Genomic DNA, 19,111 nt, shown 5'->3' with positions numbered 1-19,111 from the left:
ATGTATCTGTGAAACTTAAATAAACTGATTTATTGATTCAAATTTCCGAAAACATATTTGCATGAGAGACATCGGATTTCCAACACTAAAATCGTTTCATTTATTAATTTGAATTTAACAAAAAATTTCAAAAGGTTCCGAAATTAAATTTATTTCAGTATTTACTTTCTGTAGTTCATCTGACAAAATATTTAAATAGCAAATTAATTATCCAATATTAATCTAAATCAATTAAAAATTCTTCAAAAGCTTGCCGGTTTCAATAAATAGCGCTCGGTTTAAAACAAACAGGTTTGAATGAAAGCAAATTATTAATGATATTTGCTGACTAAACAATTATCTTATTAATTTAAATCTCTACCGATATCGAATGTGTATTTTGAAAAGACTTCCAAAACAGATTGTTTGTTTAATACAGTTCACCTTGCTTTAAACAAAAACATATTTAATAATACTTAGAGAGAATGATTTAGAAAACATTTCTATAGACATGTCTAAAAAGCGGTTTTTTCAGAATGTTAATCGATAAATTGTAAAAAAGGTCTTTCGAATATTTGGTAAAGATTTAATTAATATGTCTTTTGCGTATTGAAATCTTTAGAAAAGTTTAAGATGTTTCTATAGATTACTTAGAATAGTTTCAATAAAAATCTTTTTTCAACAGATGTCGCTAGCGTCTAAATCAAAACAAGATGCTTAAGCTATATTTTGATCCAAAAGGCGGGGCATAAAAGTACCCCTCGCGTTGATTGGCTCGTTTGTAAATTTGACAATAACTTAAATTGTAGTAATTTCTCACAATATATTTGGTATGGGATGTATAATTTAGGTTAAAGTCCACTAACAAGGAGACATCCCGAAGTGAAACCACCGATTTGGTTCAAACTCGGGGGATTGGTAGACCTTCATGTAACTTGAAAAATCCTAAAGGGAATTAATTCAATGGGCAACCGTTTTGCCATGGCAACGAAAAATGTTTTTGACAACAACAAATGGAAATTTTCCCATTGAAAATAACATGGGATTCTGACCGATTCCTGAAACATTGGAACAAATTTAAAAATTTCGAAAATGCCAAAAATAGAAAAAATAGATAAAAATTGACAAAAAAACCATCAAAATTTATCAACTTTTGATCAATTTGAGGTCCAAATCCCATGTAATTTGCAATGGCAAAATTTAATATTTTATGTTGTCAAAAACATTTTTCGTTGCCATGGCAAAACGGTTGCCCATTGAATAAATTCCCTTTAGGATTTTTCATGATACATGAAGGTCTACCAATCCCCCGAGTTTGAACAAAATCGGTGGGTTATACTTTGGGATGTCTCCTTGTAAGTAGAGTAAAAGTGGTCTAATTATAATACTTTACAATGCTTCTCTGACGACGTTATCGTTTCGCTATTTTGAATTTTAGCTTCCTTTGACATGAATAGATGGCACCACGCTCTTCAGTAAAGTCGTTGGCCTTATCATAATACAGATGGTAATGATAGAACCGAGAGTTTCTTTAAGAATAAATTAATTCATTCTGAATTTCGTATTTATTAATTTATACAGATCATTTCGAAATTATAATTATAATTACTTTCGACGTAGGGCCAAATTTAGCATCTGAGACAATTGAATTAGTCAAACAATCCCAAGTCCTAAGAACACGCTTTCTGATGACAAATACCACAAAAGCAGACAACAAATCTCCAATTATTTATAGAAATGTTTGTACATCTAATGTAGGACTCGAGATGAAAGAATTGCAATTGCAGACTAAACTAAACGAAATGCAATTGCAGACTAAACTAAACGAAATGCAATTGCAGACTGAACTAAACGAAATGCAATTGCAGACTAAACTAAACGAAATGCAATTGCAGACTAATCTCAACGAAATGCAATTGCAGACTAATCTAAACGAAATGCAATTGCAGACTAATTTAAACGAAATGCAATTGCAGACTAAACTAAACGAAATGCAATTGCAGACTAATCTAAACGAAATGCAATTGCAGACTAATTTAAACGAAATGCAATTGCAGACTAATCTAATCGAAATGCAATTGCAGACTAAACTAAACGAAATGCAATTGCAAACTAATCTAAACGAAATGAAATTGCAGACTAAACTAAACGAAATACAAATTGTAGACTAATCTAAAGAAAATGCAATTGTAGACTTAATTAAACGAAATTCAATTGTAGACTTAATTAAACGAAATTCAATTGTAGACTAAACTAAATCAAATAACTATTTAACGATAATAACCCTACATTTTTTTAGAAATACGATACTTACCAACGTTAAATTATTAACTTAACCAGAGGCAATTAAAATGACCAGCCTTTCAACATCACTACTTTAAAATATTTTTTTAATTTCAACTAATGTTGCACAAAGCTCTAAATTTTTAATCCTAAAAGTCAGTCAAGAGCGTCTCTTAGCGGCAAAAACGTGAAACTCGGGATTCCAGTTTCGTATGACCTACTTTATACAACCCGTTAAGAACATAAAGCAAAAAGCTTTTAAAAGCTGATCACAAATTCAAGAGCGCACATTACGTTGACTTAAAGAAAAACGCACGCGAATTAACAGAACTAAAATATTAACGCTATCAATCGCAATTAAATAGGAAGATAAAAAGTTCTGTTCATAACTTTATAGGTTTCCTCAAAGTGGTTGTCACGCGAACTCTTTCGTTGGACAAGTTTGGCGACCGAGGTTTAGCGTCAAATATTTCAATCTAATAATTTTCGCACACATCCCTTTGATTGAACAAAACGATTTGATAATATTATTAATTACTACCTTTATTAATGAAAATTGACCTATTTTGCAGTAGTAGAAGTAATAATAATAATAATCAGCAGGGCTAATACCCACCTTAGGCCCAAGTCAGCTAGCGACGTTTAATACTTTTAAATCAGGTGGTCGGGTTACAATGTGTAGGAGGGTGGTGGCAAGCCCTTCCAGCCACGCGAGCCAACAGCTCCCTACACTATCTATTACCGTTAACCTCTACAAATTATTTATGGGGAAGGGAAACTGAAGAGCTCAGTGGAAAACCCCTTAAACCAGTGGCGAGAGAACTTGCAAACTCTAGTCAGTAAGAGTTGTTCCGAGTTTTCACCCATTGCCACAAGCTGGTATTGAACCCGGCTCCTCTTGCTGCGAGGTGAAAGTATTTTCTTAGAATATTGAGTAATTTCCTCGACAACTTGTGATGGAGCCAGGGTCGCCGACGACGGGCCCGGGACCCGGTAAAATAAAAGTTCAGGGCCCCAAGAGAGCCGTTACTATATATACTTTTTCGGAGATAAACCTGTAATATGTTTACCTCTCTTCTTCAAACACGAGTGCCTAGGCTGCAAGGGCCCCTAGGCTGCAAGGGCCCCTAGGCTGCAAAGGCCCCTAGGCTGCAAGGGCCCCTAGGCTGCAAGGGCCCCTAGGCTGCAAGGGTCCCTAGGCTGCACAGGTCCCTAGGCTGCAAGGGCCCCTAGGCTGCACGGGCTTCCCCCTCGTGTGGGGCTGAATGTTGCGTGTGAACGAAAATGGAATGTGTTTTACGAAAACTATGTAGCCCCAACCGTTAGAAGGAGTCAAAAAGAAACAAATAAAACTCTCTGCGGTGAATCTAAAGCCACTCTTGGCAAGAAAAGTTATTGGGAATTTCGCTACGTTTATAACAAGGAGGACGTTTAAGAAGAAAGCAATTTGCTAGGTCAGAGTTGGGGACAAGCCTTAGCTTCATACGTGGTCAGAATAGAGTTGACCATTAATTTCTTTCTCGAGAAAAATAAATCCTGTCGAGCAGAGTTAATAAGGTTCAAGGCTGTATTTCTTTTAAACAAAATCAGATATAAATAGACCCCTTCAAGATCATTTGTCAAAGAGTGTTTGCGCTGCCCTGCCATAGCAACCACGTGGACTTATAGGCTTTGTTTCGCGCCTAAATGTGGGCTCCATCACTCTCTACTAGCTTTAATTTTGGTTTATAGGTAAGCAATATATTTTCTTCGCAGCTAATTACAACAAGGCAAATATCATATAAGACTTGATTAAATACTTAATACTTAATACCTGAAGATGCCTCTGCATTAGACCACCCTCCTACGCATTATAACCCGGCCACCTGAATTAAAGGCTTCAAAAGTCGCTCGATGACTTAGGCCTAAGGTGGTGCCAAGGGTCATCGAGGTTATCATTCTTCTTTGGCCCCCTGCACGTGCTACGTAACATAAAAAAATTTAATTGCTAGAGAAAACGGTTTCTGAGATATTCGCCCTGGATCGTTTTTTAGTGGACACCCTGTAGGTCAGAGGTGCCCAAATTTAAAATTTAATCTTCTAATTATATTTTTAAATATAATCAGCCTATTTAGTTTATATAGAGCCACGTAGCGGTCAAGGTAAGAAGTTCATAAACTAATGGATTTTTTTCTGCTTAGAAAAAGAAAATTCGACGGTTTTGGGAACTTCTAGTGTTGGCCTCTACGTAGATCTATGTACACTGAAAAAATCAAATTTTTTCTACAATTATTTTATCCCTATAAGCAAAAGTATATAATATAGTTTTTATGGAGAAGTAAGGGGTAATAAAAACTTGTTGGCTCGCGTGGCATGAAGGGCTTGCCACCACCCTCCTACGCATTGTAAGCGAGCCAATTGAACTAATGGCTTTAAAAGTAACTTGATGACTTAGGCCTAAGATGGTGAATTGAGTATTAGCTTAGCTGATTATTATATAAACATCTCGACTATATAAATGAAACCATAAGTAGTATAATAATACTAATAAGTATGACAATTAACGAGATTTACAACCAAACTGATTTTCATAGTTATTGCGTAAACAAGATGTTTTCTCAGCACAGAGCCCTCTAGTGTCTAAAATACGCGAGACTTCCGCTAAGCCGAAATATCTGGTTTAGATAGGCGAAAAATTAGGCTAAAATGATAAAATTTAAAAAAGTTTTTCTCGGCGCCACGAGCTCATTATTTTTTATCACGAGTGATTCGCACGCGCGCTTCTAAACAAAGCCAAAGACCCTCGCGACTCCAGAACGTGCTCTCCGATATTAGGCTTAAGTTTTTATCAAAACGTAGTCATCCAAAACGGTAAGTCGCGAGTCTAAGTCACAGCTTGAAGAGAGTATCAGTGCCGAAAAAAGGTTCGGTTAGAAAATTAGCATTAAAGCCATAGGAAGTGTCATACTAATTGTTATTGTGTTACTTATGATGAAACGTATAAACATTTCGATTACATAAATGAAATAATTGCAGGTGAGTCTACCGATTGACCTTCGCTACGAGCCCTCTTCGCCGGAGACGGTACCGGACATGAGTAACGGCTACTCGATGGTCACATGTTCGCTGCCCACGAACACCGAAGGGTCAATACCGCGTTTATGGGAAGTCCGGCATCGCATGGAGGACTTGAAGACGTCAGCCGATCCGGTGGTCATGTACGGGGCGGTCAACTTCCTGCTGACGCTTCTGCCCGAAGGATTGGCTCAATGGTTACTGGGCAAAGCTCAAGGTCAAGCTAGTCTCTCCTACTGCAACCTTCCGGGGCCGGAGGAACCCGTCGTGTTGGGGACCCACAGGGTCAAGAAGATGGTCGTCTGGATGGCATCCAAGAGCGAGGTGCCTCTGGCCTTCTCCTTCTGTTCCTACGCGGGCGGATGTTGCATATCCTTGTCCGCCGACAAGGACATTGTCCCTGATGGACGGGTCATCATCAAAGAAGTCGTGGCTCAAGTACGTATTCTCAGAAATTTGAAATAAATATCTTTTAAGAAATTAAGCTGATCACAAATGACCCGGACCCGTGCAGCCTAGCGGCCTGGATATGAACCAATTAGGTATACTCTGCCGTGCAAAGCACAAAAACATTGACGACCAAATTTTCGATTTACAGATTTTGGTTTTATTTCACCTTATTTTATACGTTAAATTCAATTTTGAACTAATTTTCGAATTTAAAATTTTTGTTCTTAGAGAAATGACTTGTTGCAAAACGCATTATTTTAGGTTTTTGCATTATTTTCAAACCAAAAACGCACTAATGTGTTTATTTTCTTTAAAAGTCAAATCAAGACGCATTGTTTTCGCGTTTTAAGACATAAATAGTTCAACAAATACGTGGTAAAAAGCATTTTTTTTAATGATATTTCTGAAATATCGTTTGGCCTGTAAATTGTTTAGTACCAGAATATTATTTGAGTTGAAAAATCCAAGTCTACTATATAAACTTGAAAGAAGTAAGTTGGGGTATCTTAAGGCAAAGAAAGTTTGAATTTCGCGGGTTTTCTCCATATTTTGGTTTTGGTCGTTAATGCTTTTGCGCTTTGCACGGCAGTACTTATCCCGGGGTGGCCCTGATTACGTAATCGGCGCGGCGTAGATAAAATTTGGAAGCAGTAAGCCCTTCACTTGAAACAAAGACCTTAGGATAATTTTTGAAAATTTATGCAATGATTATAAAATTAAACAATTACATGGATAATATTTTTGTAACTCAGTAATTAAAATTGTCAAGTTGGTAAAAATTTACCAATTAACTAATTAACTGTAATTAATAGTTCAGAATTGGATCCTGGGATGGCACCACGGTAGCGTGCAGTCGTTAATAAAGCGCCCAATTTGAAACGTGATTCGATGCTCGCTTTGGCGGTTTGGTGATCTTAAGAGACGAGACACATTTTTAAAAACCTTTCTATAGAATTTCTACGAAATCGTATAAAAATCTCCAGAAAGTGTAAGGTTTGTTTTTATTATTGAGTTCTTTACAACTTTTTATATAGATCGAAGGTATAAATTTCTTGGTTATTTTTGAAGAGTATAAAAAAATAACTATTCTCAATTGGACCATTCTTTATTAACAATTCAAGAATTTCTAGAGATTTCAAAAAAGCTTGATAATTTTTGGGATTTCAATTACATTTCTATAGAATTTATATAAAATTCTCAAAAAGGTAATTTTTCTATTGGATTTAGTTTACAAATCTATAGAATTTCTATTTATTCCAAAGAAAATCTTGATAATTTTTAGGATTCGGTTACAATTCATTCTATAGAATTTCTACAAAATTGAAATTAATGTGTTTGCGTTTCGTTACCTTATTTTCAAAACCAGGTAGCACGAAAACTTAATTTTCAAGATGATTGAAAATTTGTTCAAATTTAAAATATATAATAATAATCAACGGGGCTAATACTCAAGGCACCACCTTAGGCCTAAGTCATCGAGCGACTTTTAATGCCGTTGATCGGGTGGCCGGGTTACACTGCGTAGGAGGGTGGTGCCAAGCCCAACATGCCAACAGCTCCCTACACTTATTACTCCCGTTAATATCAATAAGTTTTTATGGGAAGGGGAAAACCTTTAATCAGTGGGGAGAGAACTTGCAAACTCAACGCAGTTGGAATGGTTACGAGTTTTCACCCAGTGCCACAAGCTGGGCTTGAACCCCGCACCTCTGCCTGCGATGCGAAAATGCTTACCACTCCGCCACCCCACCTATATTTAGTACATTGGGGGTATTGTGTGTACTTAAAGGTCCGTGACATCTAGGAGCAACAAACACAAGGAAAACGCAGGTAGCCTTTAAACACGCTGTACAAATTTCATTGAACGAACGTTTTACGGAAAGGGGGAAGACAATTTCCAAATTTTTCCCTTCCGACGGCAGCAGGCGCTAAAGGCTGGTTTTCACTAGGATAAAAACGTCAGAACGGTGAGAGTCGACGCAAAAACATTGCATTAGGCCAAACTGAATTTTTTTGCGTCGACGTTCACCGTCGGGGCGTTTTTGATAAAATACGCGAAAAAGTAGATTAGTCCATAATGAAAAGGTATAATACAGCTAAACCCCAAACAAATTTGAAGAAATTAAAAAACTTACAAATAACTCGGACCAATAGGTCTTCGAGCGAACAAAAAACGCGAATCCCTTTTAATTATGGACTAATCTACTTTTTCGCGTATTTTATCATCCTTCGCACAGTCCATAGGTGGTTTCTTCTAACTTAACTTACCGTATATACTATTATCCACCACACTCTCCCCTTTTCGGCTTTACGTTGCTACGCAACGCATTTTGAAATTTTGAATGTTTAGGCTTAGTTTCTCTTTTAGATATAACAGTCACCAGCCAGTTTTCCCGCACGGTACTGATCAATTCCAAATAGAACGAAACCGGTCTACCGTTGGAATTTCTGGCTATTTTATTTAGTCTTTATGTAGTTTATTACTCGAAGATCTATTTGATCCGAGATTCGCGTCTTTTTGTTCGGTCGAAGACCTATTGGTACGAGTTATTAGTAATTTTTTTAATTTCTTCAAATTTGTTTAGGATTTAGCTATATTATCCCTTTTAATTATGGACTTATCTACTTTTTCGCGTATTTTATCATCCTTCGCACAGTCCATAGGTGGTTTCTTCTAACTTGGCATTTTTGCCCTAATGAAAACCAGCTTTAAAGCGTCTAACCAATGAAAAATGTACGCGAGAAAAAGCACGACTTTTGACGGGTTGCGTTCTCCTTGCGTGGGGTGCTGCGTTTGTTGCTCCTAGGTGACATCTTGTTTGAATGAAATTCTTCCTCCTTTCAGATCGAGAGATTGGCCCGGCTACTGGCCAAGAGACGCATCCCCGGAGAACATCGGCGCAGGAGCAGCTTCACGGCGGAACGGAGACAGGAGGAAATCTTCAAGCCTTCGGTCCAAGAGGTAACTAATGGATGGATAGGTCACTTAAGGGAGCCCCCAGGGGGACTCGGAGCTCCAACGAAATCTCCTCTTTTCTATTATCGCGGAATGAGAACGAGCTTATTAGGATATGAGAGAAACTCACTCGTTAAAGAAACACCAAAGCCAGGTTCACACTTACTCCTAAAATCGCTTCGTTTTAGATAAACTAATTTCCAAAACCAGCTTGAGAAATCGCTTCGTGTTGGTTCGGGAAGCAACTCGTCCAAGTCGGTTCGCTTAGAATCGCTTTCAAAACGACAAGGTGGGGAAGTAACATTGCCCGGATTTACAAAAATAATGCCAAATAATATTACTGTATGTATAGTAAACATGATTAACTAATTGTTTTGGGATACATTTTAGTATTTTAAAAATTCTGGTCATAATTTGAAATGGCGTTAAGCCTTGGCTATAAGCGAATCGGGGTGAAGTGATTTCGCAAGTGTGAACCAGGAATTATCAACGTGGTCAAAACTGGTATTCAAACCGACCTAAACTGGGTTTTAAGCTCTAGTGTGACCGTGGCTATAGAAACACCAAAGCCACGTTCACACTTACGCAGGGCTAAAATCGCTTCGTTTTAGATAAACTAATTTCCAAAACCAGCTTGAGAAATCGCTTCGCGTTGGTTCGGGAAGCAACTCGTCCAAGTCGGTTCGCTTAGAATCGCTTTCAAAACGACAAGGTGGGGAAGTCAAATTGCTCGTATTTTCCTAAATCATGGGAATAAAATAGTGTTGTTTATTTTCCGGAAAAATAAAATGCCGAAAAATTTCCAGAAAATTTTCCGCAAATTGGAAAAATAAAAAAATTGAAACATAAATTACTTTTTAAGGGTTTTTAATGTTTTTAACTTTTTATCGATATAAAATGTCTAATAACAGTAAACATACAAAACATTAATAGTGTTACATTGTTAATCAGTTTAAAACTAGTCTAGAGGTTTAGTTTTACTTTTAGATTCGAAAAACTTAGGTGAAAATGCCGTTTAATTTAAATTTGCAAACAATATATTAGACTAATCATGGAATGAAATTTTTTTTATGTTTTTCGGAAAAATACGGAAAATTTTCCGGAAAAAGGCCTCGGTCAACAACACTAGAGTAAAATTCTAAATAATGTCAATTAATATTATTGTATGTATAGTAAACACGATTAGCCAATTGTTTTAGGATACATTTTTAAAATTCTCGTCATAATTTGAAATGGCGTTAAGCCTTGGCTATAAGCGAACCGGGCTGAAGCGATTTCACGCGTGTGAACCAAGAATTATCAACGTGGTCAAAACTGGTATTCAAACCGACCTAAACTGGGTTTCAACCCACATTAAGTTAGCGGGAAGGTATGCCTCGTTGCCATGACGATCATCATGGAGAAAGAAACTAATATTCTGGAGAAGATAAACAGGCTCGCGAACAGCGGTACAATTGACCTTTGTGCCTAGTAGAGTGTCGCCACCTATGGAAGAACGGGATAACTAAACTTCATAAAAATTCCGTAAAATAAGAGTCGCTAAAAGCCTACGAACCAGGTGTGTATCCGTGCTAAAGGTATCGTATTTACCTCTCCAGAAGTAGTTTATTCCTCAATGATATAACGAAGTTAATCAAATCCGGGAGCGTTACGTCTAATTTTTGACTGATTTTTTGAGGACTTAATTGGCGTAACGCAAAAAGATAATAATAATAATAATAATAATCATCATCATCATCATCTAGGCTAATACCCAAGCCTAATATAAAAGCCATTTAGTGCCACAATCGTTAAGTGCCAAATAATATAAGGTGAAAAGAGTTTAAACCTAGTGCTTCCAACGCGTACGAGGAGCGTGTATGGCACCTAGGAGCAACAAACACAAGGAGAACGCAGCTAGCCGTTAAACACGCTAACGAAGGGTGTGTACGAATTTCATTGGACGAGCGTCACGAGCCTTTACGCTGAACGTTTTACGGGCGGGGGAAAGACAATTTACGAATTATCCCCTTCCGACGGCAGCAGGCGCTAAAGCGTCTAGCCAATGAAAAATGTACACAAGAAAATCCACGACTTTTGACGGGTTGCGTTCTCCTTGTGTGGGGTGTTGTGTTTGTTGCTCGTAGGTGCCACAATCGTAAAGTGCCAATAATCTAAGGTGAAAAGAGATTAAGCCCAGTCCTTCCAACGCGTACGGGGAACGTGTATGGCACGTAGCTTAATTTTTGGATTAATTTAATTTAAAATCTTTAAATTTAAAACAATCAGTTAAGCCGCGCTCACACCTGCTCTATGTCAAATTAGTGGTCGGCGTTAAACTAACTTTTATCCATGGATAAAATAAAGTTTGGCGATATTTAAATAATATTTATTTAAATAACCAATATTTGAATAATAATTTTAAAATGATTAAATAATCGAAAGTGGATAAGCCTATTATTTAAACAAAACAAACAATTATTTAAATAAATACCATTTTAAATTAAATAAATGCTTAGTTGCGTAAAAAACATAATTAAATAAGTTAAAATTATATTCCTTTTACCAACTTTTGTTAAATAAATCGGAAATTTTGTGGATAATGAATAAACAATTCCGAACACTATGTCAAATCGATAACTGTAAGGCATCTGAAATCTGCTCAGCTTACGATGAATTCCAATTAGTTTCGGCCTTAATCTATCTGGTTTGCATTTCGACCCTTATCAACTGATCTGTTAAAATCTGAGCGTAAATGCGGGTAATCCGATACCTGATCTATCGTAATTATTAACTCGGTTCAGATAACGCAACTGTCAGCGGCGTAGCCAGAAAATCGTCAAGGGAAGTGTTGAAGTACGTGAATTATAAGAGGGGGGTGCAGTCAAAGGTAGGCCCAAGGGGGGAGGGTCAGGACCTGGAAACCCCCCCCCCTTGTCTACGCCACTGGCAACTTTACCTGATAATTAATTAATTAAACTTAGGAGAAACAGCACTCCACACAAGGAGAACGCAGCTAGCCTTTAAACACGCTAACGCAGTGTTGTGTACAAATTTCATTAAACGAGCCTTTAGCCTAAACGTTTTACGGGCTGGGGAAGACAATTTCCGAATTTTCCCCTTCCGACGGCAGCAGGCGCTAAAGCGTCTAACCAATGAAAACTGTACACGAGAAAATGCACGACTTTTGGCGGGTTGCGTTCTCCTTGTGTGGGCTGCTGCGTTTGTTGCTCCTAGATTAAACCCTCACCCGTATATTTTACAAACATTTTATAAAGACTCTTCGTAAACTTTTCTAAAATTCTACAGGAATTCTAAAACTTTCTATATACCAGAAATTATTTGAATAGCTATATAAAACTTACATAAACTCTATATATTTAATAAATATATCGGCGATTTTTCACAATGAGGATCTTGAAAGGTTTTCACATAAAAGAGGGCGCTGCAAACATTAGGGGATTAAATCAGCCTTTGCTTTTATATGCCACTCGCGGCCACGAGGCAGCGCGTGTAATAAATAAAAACCATCGGCGCGCGATGTTGTCTAAAAACATTTCAAGAACCTCATTTTTTCTATTTGTCTGTAGGAATTTTCTTAAGGTTGTAAATATTACTGGAATCTGGCACTTTTCGTGTTTTATACGTTAGCAGCAGTAAAGGTTATGTGTTTTATCATTTAACAGTATTAAGGGTTATGTGTTTTAGGCGTTATGTTATTGTGTTATGTAATTTATACGTTATGCTATTTAATGTTTTTTGTTTTAGACGTTATGGTATTATATGTCATACAAGTTATAAGTTTTGATTTTAATTTTATGTATTTTAGACGTTATGTTATGTGTTATGTAATTTATACGTTATGCTAATATGTGATATGTTTTTATACGTTACGAAATTTGTCTGGTTTTTATGCGTTACGAGCTTTGTGTTATGTAGTATACAGGTTGTCCACTAAATAACTAAGCCGAGAAATTGAAGGTTAAGGAATTCAGGGTTTAATAATAAAATAATCTGATTAGTTTTAATGTGACAGTTGTGACTAAATCAAATAAATACTGAATAGTTTATAACGGTTCAATTATGCCACCGTCGGCTACGATACATGCTTGAGCTCGTTTAACGACTCAGTTCAATTATTCTAAAACGTGTTGTCAGGACCACTAATATTACAGAAATCAGGTTCAATTCACTAACCTTCAATTTATCGGCTTCTGATTGGTCAAATTTGGTCAAATCAAATTTATTTGAACTAATAATATGGCAAGCAGCAACTTTCTAATTGGAACCAAATCCGTAAACCCAACGATTCTCGAGATAGTTTTTGAATGACCTTGAAGACATGGTTCAATGTCATTCAATTTTACATACAAATTTGAAAATTTTCAAAAAAACTTTTACAGATATTTATAATTTTTGGTTTTTCAGTATACTTTATGCTATTATGTCTTACGCATTTTATACGTTATGTTATTAGGTGTTATGTATTTTATACATTATGTTATTAGGTGTTATGTATTTTATACATTATGTTATTAGGTGTTATGTATTTTATACATTATGTTATTAGGTGTTATGTATTTTATACATTATGTTATTAGGTGTTATGTATTTTATACATTATGTTATTAGGTGTTATGTATTTTACACATTATGTTATTAGGTGTTATGTATTTAATACATTATGTTATTAGGTGTTATGTATTTAATACATTATGTTATTAGGTGTTATGTATTTAATACGTTATGTTATTAGGTGCTATGTTTTTATACGTTTATAATGCGAGTATTCCAATGTGTTAAACAATTTAATTTTATATTTATGTATATCAAGGGGGTCGAAAATCCTTCCTCATTTATAATTTAGACAATGTGTAGATATACACGAGGCACACGTCTCGAATACGGTATACGCTAATTAAACTCAGGCAATTGAAATTGTCAACTATAAATCAAACAGTACTCTGTAACTTCGACATCTTCAAGTTGATTAGTTAATGAGATATATTCTTGTGAATCAAGGTTAATATTGCACGAATCCTCCTGCTATATCTCCAGGCGTTTAACTAAAGCCTTTAAAATTAACCTGGATATTTTCAGCGTTAAAGGAGAGGTTACTCTTTTAATATATATCTTTCAGTGTGTGTTTGCCCGCGTATTAAATTATACGTAACAAGTATTATGGGTTATGGGTTTTAAACGTTACCTGTGATGTGTAATATACGTTACCTGTTATGTGTATTATACGTTACCTGTGTTATGTGTTTAATATGTTTCGAATATAATTTGTTATGTGTTTACATTATGCGTCCTATGGGTTGCATGTTTTATACGTTATCAGTATTAAAGGTTGTGTTTTATATTTTATGTTATTATAGCTTAGAAATTTTATATTTTATGGTAATATGGCTTACGTAGTTTATATTTTATGTTATTTTGGCTTACGTATTTTATACGTTATGTTATTAAGGCTTACGTATTTTATACGTTATGTTATTATGGCTTACGTATTTTATACGTTATGCAATTATGGCTCACGTGTTTTACAAATATTATAGGTTAATTTTTTATACCTTGCAATAATTATATGCAATTTGATTTGCCTTGCAAATATTATATGCAATTTGTTTTATACATTAGAATCTTTATATGTTATAACTTTTATACTTTAGAATCATTATATGTTATATCTTTTATACTTTAGAATCATTATATGTCATATCTTTTATACTTTAGAATCATTATATGTCATATCTTTTATACTTTAGAATCATTATATGTTATATCTTTTATGCTCTAAAATCATTATATGTTATATCTTTTATACTTTAGAATCAATATAAGTTAAATCTTTTATACTTTAGAAATATTATATGTTATATCTTTTATACTTTAGAATCATTATATGTTATATCTTGTATACTTTAGAATCATTATATGTTATATCTTTTATACTTTATACCGTATTATGTCTCATGTAATTTATATAGTCCCTCTTAAGAAAGAGAGAGACGAGAGAGCACCGGAAACGCAGGAATAGATTAAATTCGGAAGTAAACCCGGAGAGCTAGCGTGAGCCGGAATTAAAGGAAGCAGAGTTGAAGGAAGCATGCAGATATCCCTGGGCATATCTGCCCGCGCTCCCCGGCCACTTCCCGGACCCCAAAGGCCAGATGGGAGGCCGATGCCCCTTCTTTGCCTCTTCTCATTTTAGTCCGGCGCTTCATAGATGGCGCCAGAATTATACTCTGGTAAATGGACCAATTTGAAACAGGTTCCCAGGGTATAGAGAGGAAGAGAACATAGAGGGCTTCGTCGCTGTCTGTTCTAGGAATATTGAACCATCTATCTAGTGTGGTTGGAGCTTAAACTTAAAAACGTAATTTTTTAACGAAATTAATATTTAATTAGATAAAATATTAACATAAGTAAATAATATTGTTACATAAATGTGACCCTTCCTACTCTTCACATGCAAAAGATTTACTGAGAACTATTCACATTCGTCGCCGCTAGGGGGAGATTTTCTTTTGTGATGACGTCTCTCCATTACTAGCTCTCAGTAGAATATTCCTCAAAGTGAAAGTTTATGGAACAGTATTATAGACTTATGGTATTGAGAATTAAAATGATATTAGATGAAATATTAAGAATTAAAATAATATTAGATAAATTATTAATAATTATAATAATATTAGATGAAATATTAAGAATTAAAATAATATTAGATAAAATAATAAGAATTAAAATAGTATTAGATAAAATAAAAAGACTTAAATTAAAATTATGTGTACCAATTAAATGAAATAGTAAGACTTAAATTAAAATTACTTTGAAAAGTGAGACTTAATATTAAGACTTAAATTAAAATTACTTTGAAAAGTGAGACTTAATATTAAGACTTAAATTAAAATTACTTTGAAAAGTGAGACTTAATATTAAGACTTAAATTAAAATTAAAACTTTTATTAAGGCATAATAAAAGTTTTAAATATATGCAAATATAAGTTTTTATTTTAACCTAAAATTTAACTACGCATATAGCACTGCTAACCTAACTATTAATTAATGTTAGAAAATTAGTTGAAACATTTAGAAATGAATTCATATTAGATTAGATTAAAGAAATTAATTAATATTAGATTAGATTAGATTAAAGAAATTAATTAATATTAGATTAGATTTAAGAAATTAATTAATATTAGATTAGATTGAAGAAATTAATTAATATTAGATTAGATTAAAGAAATTAATTAATATTAGATTACATTTAAGAAATTAATTAATAATAGATTAGATTAAAGAAATTAATTCATATTAGATTAGATTAAAGAAATTAATTCATATTAGATTAGATTAAAGAAATTAATTCGTATTAGATTAGATTAAAGAAATTAATCCATATTAGATTAGATTAAAGAAATTAATTCATATTAGATTAGATTAAAGAAATTAATTCATATTAGATTAGATTAAAGAAATTAATTCATATTAGATTAGATTAAAGAAATTAATTCATATTAGATTAGATTAAAGAAATTAATTCATATTAGATTAGATTAAAGAAATTAATTCATATTAGATTAGATTAAAGAAATTAATTCATATTAGATTAGATTAAAGAAATTAATTCATATTAGATTAGATTAAAGAAATTAATTATTAGTCTTCCGATACTTTTCTCACCAAAGGTTCGGTTACACGAATGTAGATGGCGAATTAAGCGCCGGTCTATATTTGGCCTGTTGGCAACTAGTTCCTCTCATCCATGACTGCTCCTTTTGGCGCCAATTTCAGCGAATATTCTAATTAGTTTCCCCTTTTTATATAACTTCTTGGCACTCTTTTGTTATCGAATGACGTAACACCCTTTTTCGTTTGTTGATAGAGTTTCGCGTTAAGGGCGCCATCTAGTTTCATTACCCAGCGCTCGTATTGGAAAAACGGGACAAATTTCCCTGATTAAAGATGGTAATTAGCGACTTAATTAGCAGTACGTCTTTTAATTTATTCTAGTGCTTACTTTTTATCGAGGTATCGTAAAACTAAAATTGAAATAGTTATAAAAAATAGTGGCTCTTAGCTAATTAAGTTGAATAAGTTGTAAATATGAGCTGTAAATCTACTAGCCTCTGTCATCGGGCCAATTTCGATCGTTTACTAAATTGTCTTTGGAGAAAGTTGGCAGTGGTGTAGACCCTAACAACTTGGAGCAGGTGAATTAAAATTGGGGTTTCGGTAATACCAGAAGTAAATAAATAATTTCTTAGTGAGTCTATTTTCGTTATTAAACGGTGCAATACCAGAGATAAGTTTCGAGAGGTCTAATTGAAAACGGCCTCGGTCCTGCGATGGTACATATTTAATTTTAATAAACTTGTAATATATATTTATTAGCAGAAGTAAATAAGCTTTTATCTTACGATAGAAGTATCCTACGCCATCTTAAGATAAAATATTTACCTTCGGCGACTAGAGGCACTATATATTTACTTATGTTTAAGCCATATTTTTCCGATATGGTAGTAATTAGCCTTTTCAAATTACATAGAGCCACCTATCGGCCAACGCGAGAACTACTTTATTTCCCCGATAAGTAGACGATTTTCTTTATAATACATAAAGCTTCTGCTTAGCAGACGAATATTCAGCAGTTTCTGCGCTTCTCACTTTAGCCACTACGTGGCTCTATGTAAATTGAAAAGGCTAATTGATATATGATCAGGGTTGGACAAAAGGCACGAGTCACGGCATTTGTCTACTAAAATAAAGGCTTTGACTACTAAAATTAATCCAAATCTGGGGACCTAAATATTCATAAATAATGGCGAATATGGCGTATCAAAAATTCATCATTCAGCCATCCCATTTTATTTAAAAAAAATAGTGATCGGCCAAAGTCATGTAACTCAAGTGATAAACGTACAGTCTTTGGTAATGCTAAATTGGTAATCTGTTACGGGAAGTGTTCAGCGCCTCGAGTATTTCTCGAATACTTCTCTTTAAGAGATATATACTTTTGATATTATGTACTTTTGCTAAATTAATTCATTTGAAATTGAACACGCTTTATTAGTTTCTAAGCCTTTTACTTTAGGCTTAGTATCTAAAAAACGCTCGCTTTAACAGCCTCGAGTTAAAAATCCATTCATTAATAATAACAATCTAATAAAACTAGCTTTATACATTTCCAATAGCCTAAAGCTAAGAATGTAAAGGCATAAGTAAAATAATAACCATTAGTATGACAGTTACCTAAAATTATCATATAACTGATTCTAAGAGTTATTGCGCAATCAAGGATTATTTCAGCACAGTGTATAAAAATATATCCAAGAAGAAATATTCGCGACCGAAAACTATCGCAACGCCCCCTTGGGTTCGCCATTGAAAGCTAGATAGGTAGTGGCTAAAGCAGACGCTATTAGTTTTTCCTCATCGTTATTCTATTGAAGACCACTTTCACCAAAAAGAAAACAATTTTTCTAACTACTTCTAAATAAACTTTTGGGAAACTCTGTAACGAGAATTTCAAAATCAGTACCTTTTTATTCAATTCATTATTAACGATTAAATTTATATTATATATAAAATAACACCAACAAAGTAATATGAAAATATACTATATATTAATATTATAAAATATAAAGTATTTATATAAACAAAATATTATAAAAAATAAAGTATTTATATAAATAAAATATTATAAAAAATAATGTATTTATATAAACAAAATATTTAAAATAATGAATTAATATAATAATACTTAGGAGTAATGTTTATTATTGTATTCAAGAGATAATAATAATAATTAGCTAGGCTAATACCCAAGGCACCACCTTAGGCCTAAGTCATCAAGCGACTTTTGAAGCCATTAATTCAGGTGGCCGGGTTATAATGCGTAGGAAGGTGGTGGCAAGCCCTGCATGCCACGAGATCGAGCCAACAGCTCCCTACACTAACTATTACCGTTAACCTCGACAAGTGTTTATGGAAGGGAAACCTAGAACCGAGATGGAGTTTAAAATAGTTCATAACAGTATAACACAAGCATAACGGTAATAGTAATTGTAGGCAGCTGTTGGATCGCGTGGCTTGAAGTGTTTTCCACCACCCCCTTACGCCATGTAACCTGGCCAACTGTTTAAAGGCCTAAGGTGGTGTCTTGGGTATTATTATTATAATAATTGTTATTATCATCCCAAAGCTAAAAGCTGCAGATCGTATTATCTTGTTAGAACAATTCGCCGTGTCGTACTTAACCCCAGTATGTTACTTATGGGGAAGGGAAATTAAAATGAAAGCGAAACATTTTTGGCAATACGCCCTCTAGCGGGTTCGTTTTCGTTCGATAACCGAAAACTGTTAATATTTGAATGTTTATTCGCGGAACGCTCCGAAATTAATCAG

General features: G+C 34.3%; 1 protein-coding gene across 1 annotated transcript in view; it reads left to right on the top strand.

The window, feature by feature from the left end:
• The window catches only part of LOC149958934 (uncharacterized), a 72,415-nt gene that overhangs the window by 47,570 nt on the left and 5,734 nt on the right, over nt 1-19,111 (top strand). The window contains exons 3-4 of the mRNA XM_090166299.1: nt 5,278-5,754; nt 8,612-8,728. Coding sequence (XP_090022425.1) covers nt 5,278-5,754; nt 8,612-8,728 — 594 coding nt within the window. The remainder of the gene's footprint in view (nt 1-5,277; nt 5,755-8,611; nt 8,729-19,111) is intronic.

This window comes from Leiobunum rupestre, chromosome 2 (assembly GCF_980474605.1).
Source record: "Leiobunum rupestre chromosome 2, qqLeiRupe1.1.hap1, whole genome shotgun sequence".
In the NCBI taxonomy this organism is placed as follows: domain Eukaryota; kingdom Metazoa; phylum Arthropoda; class Arachnida; order Opiliones; family Sclerosomatidae; genus Leiobunum; species Leiobunum rupestre.
This window is presented reverse-complemented; position numbering and strand designations above follow the sequence as displayed.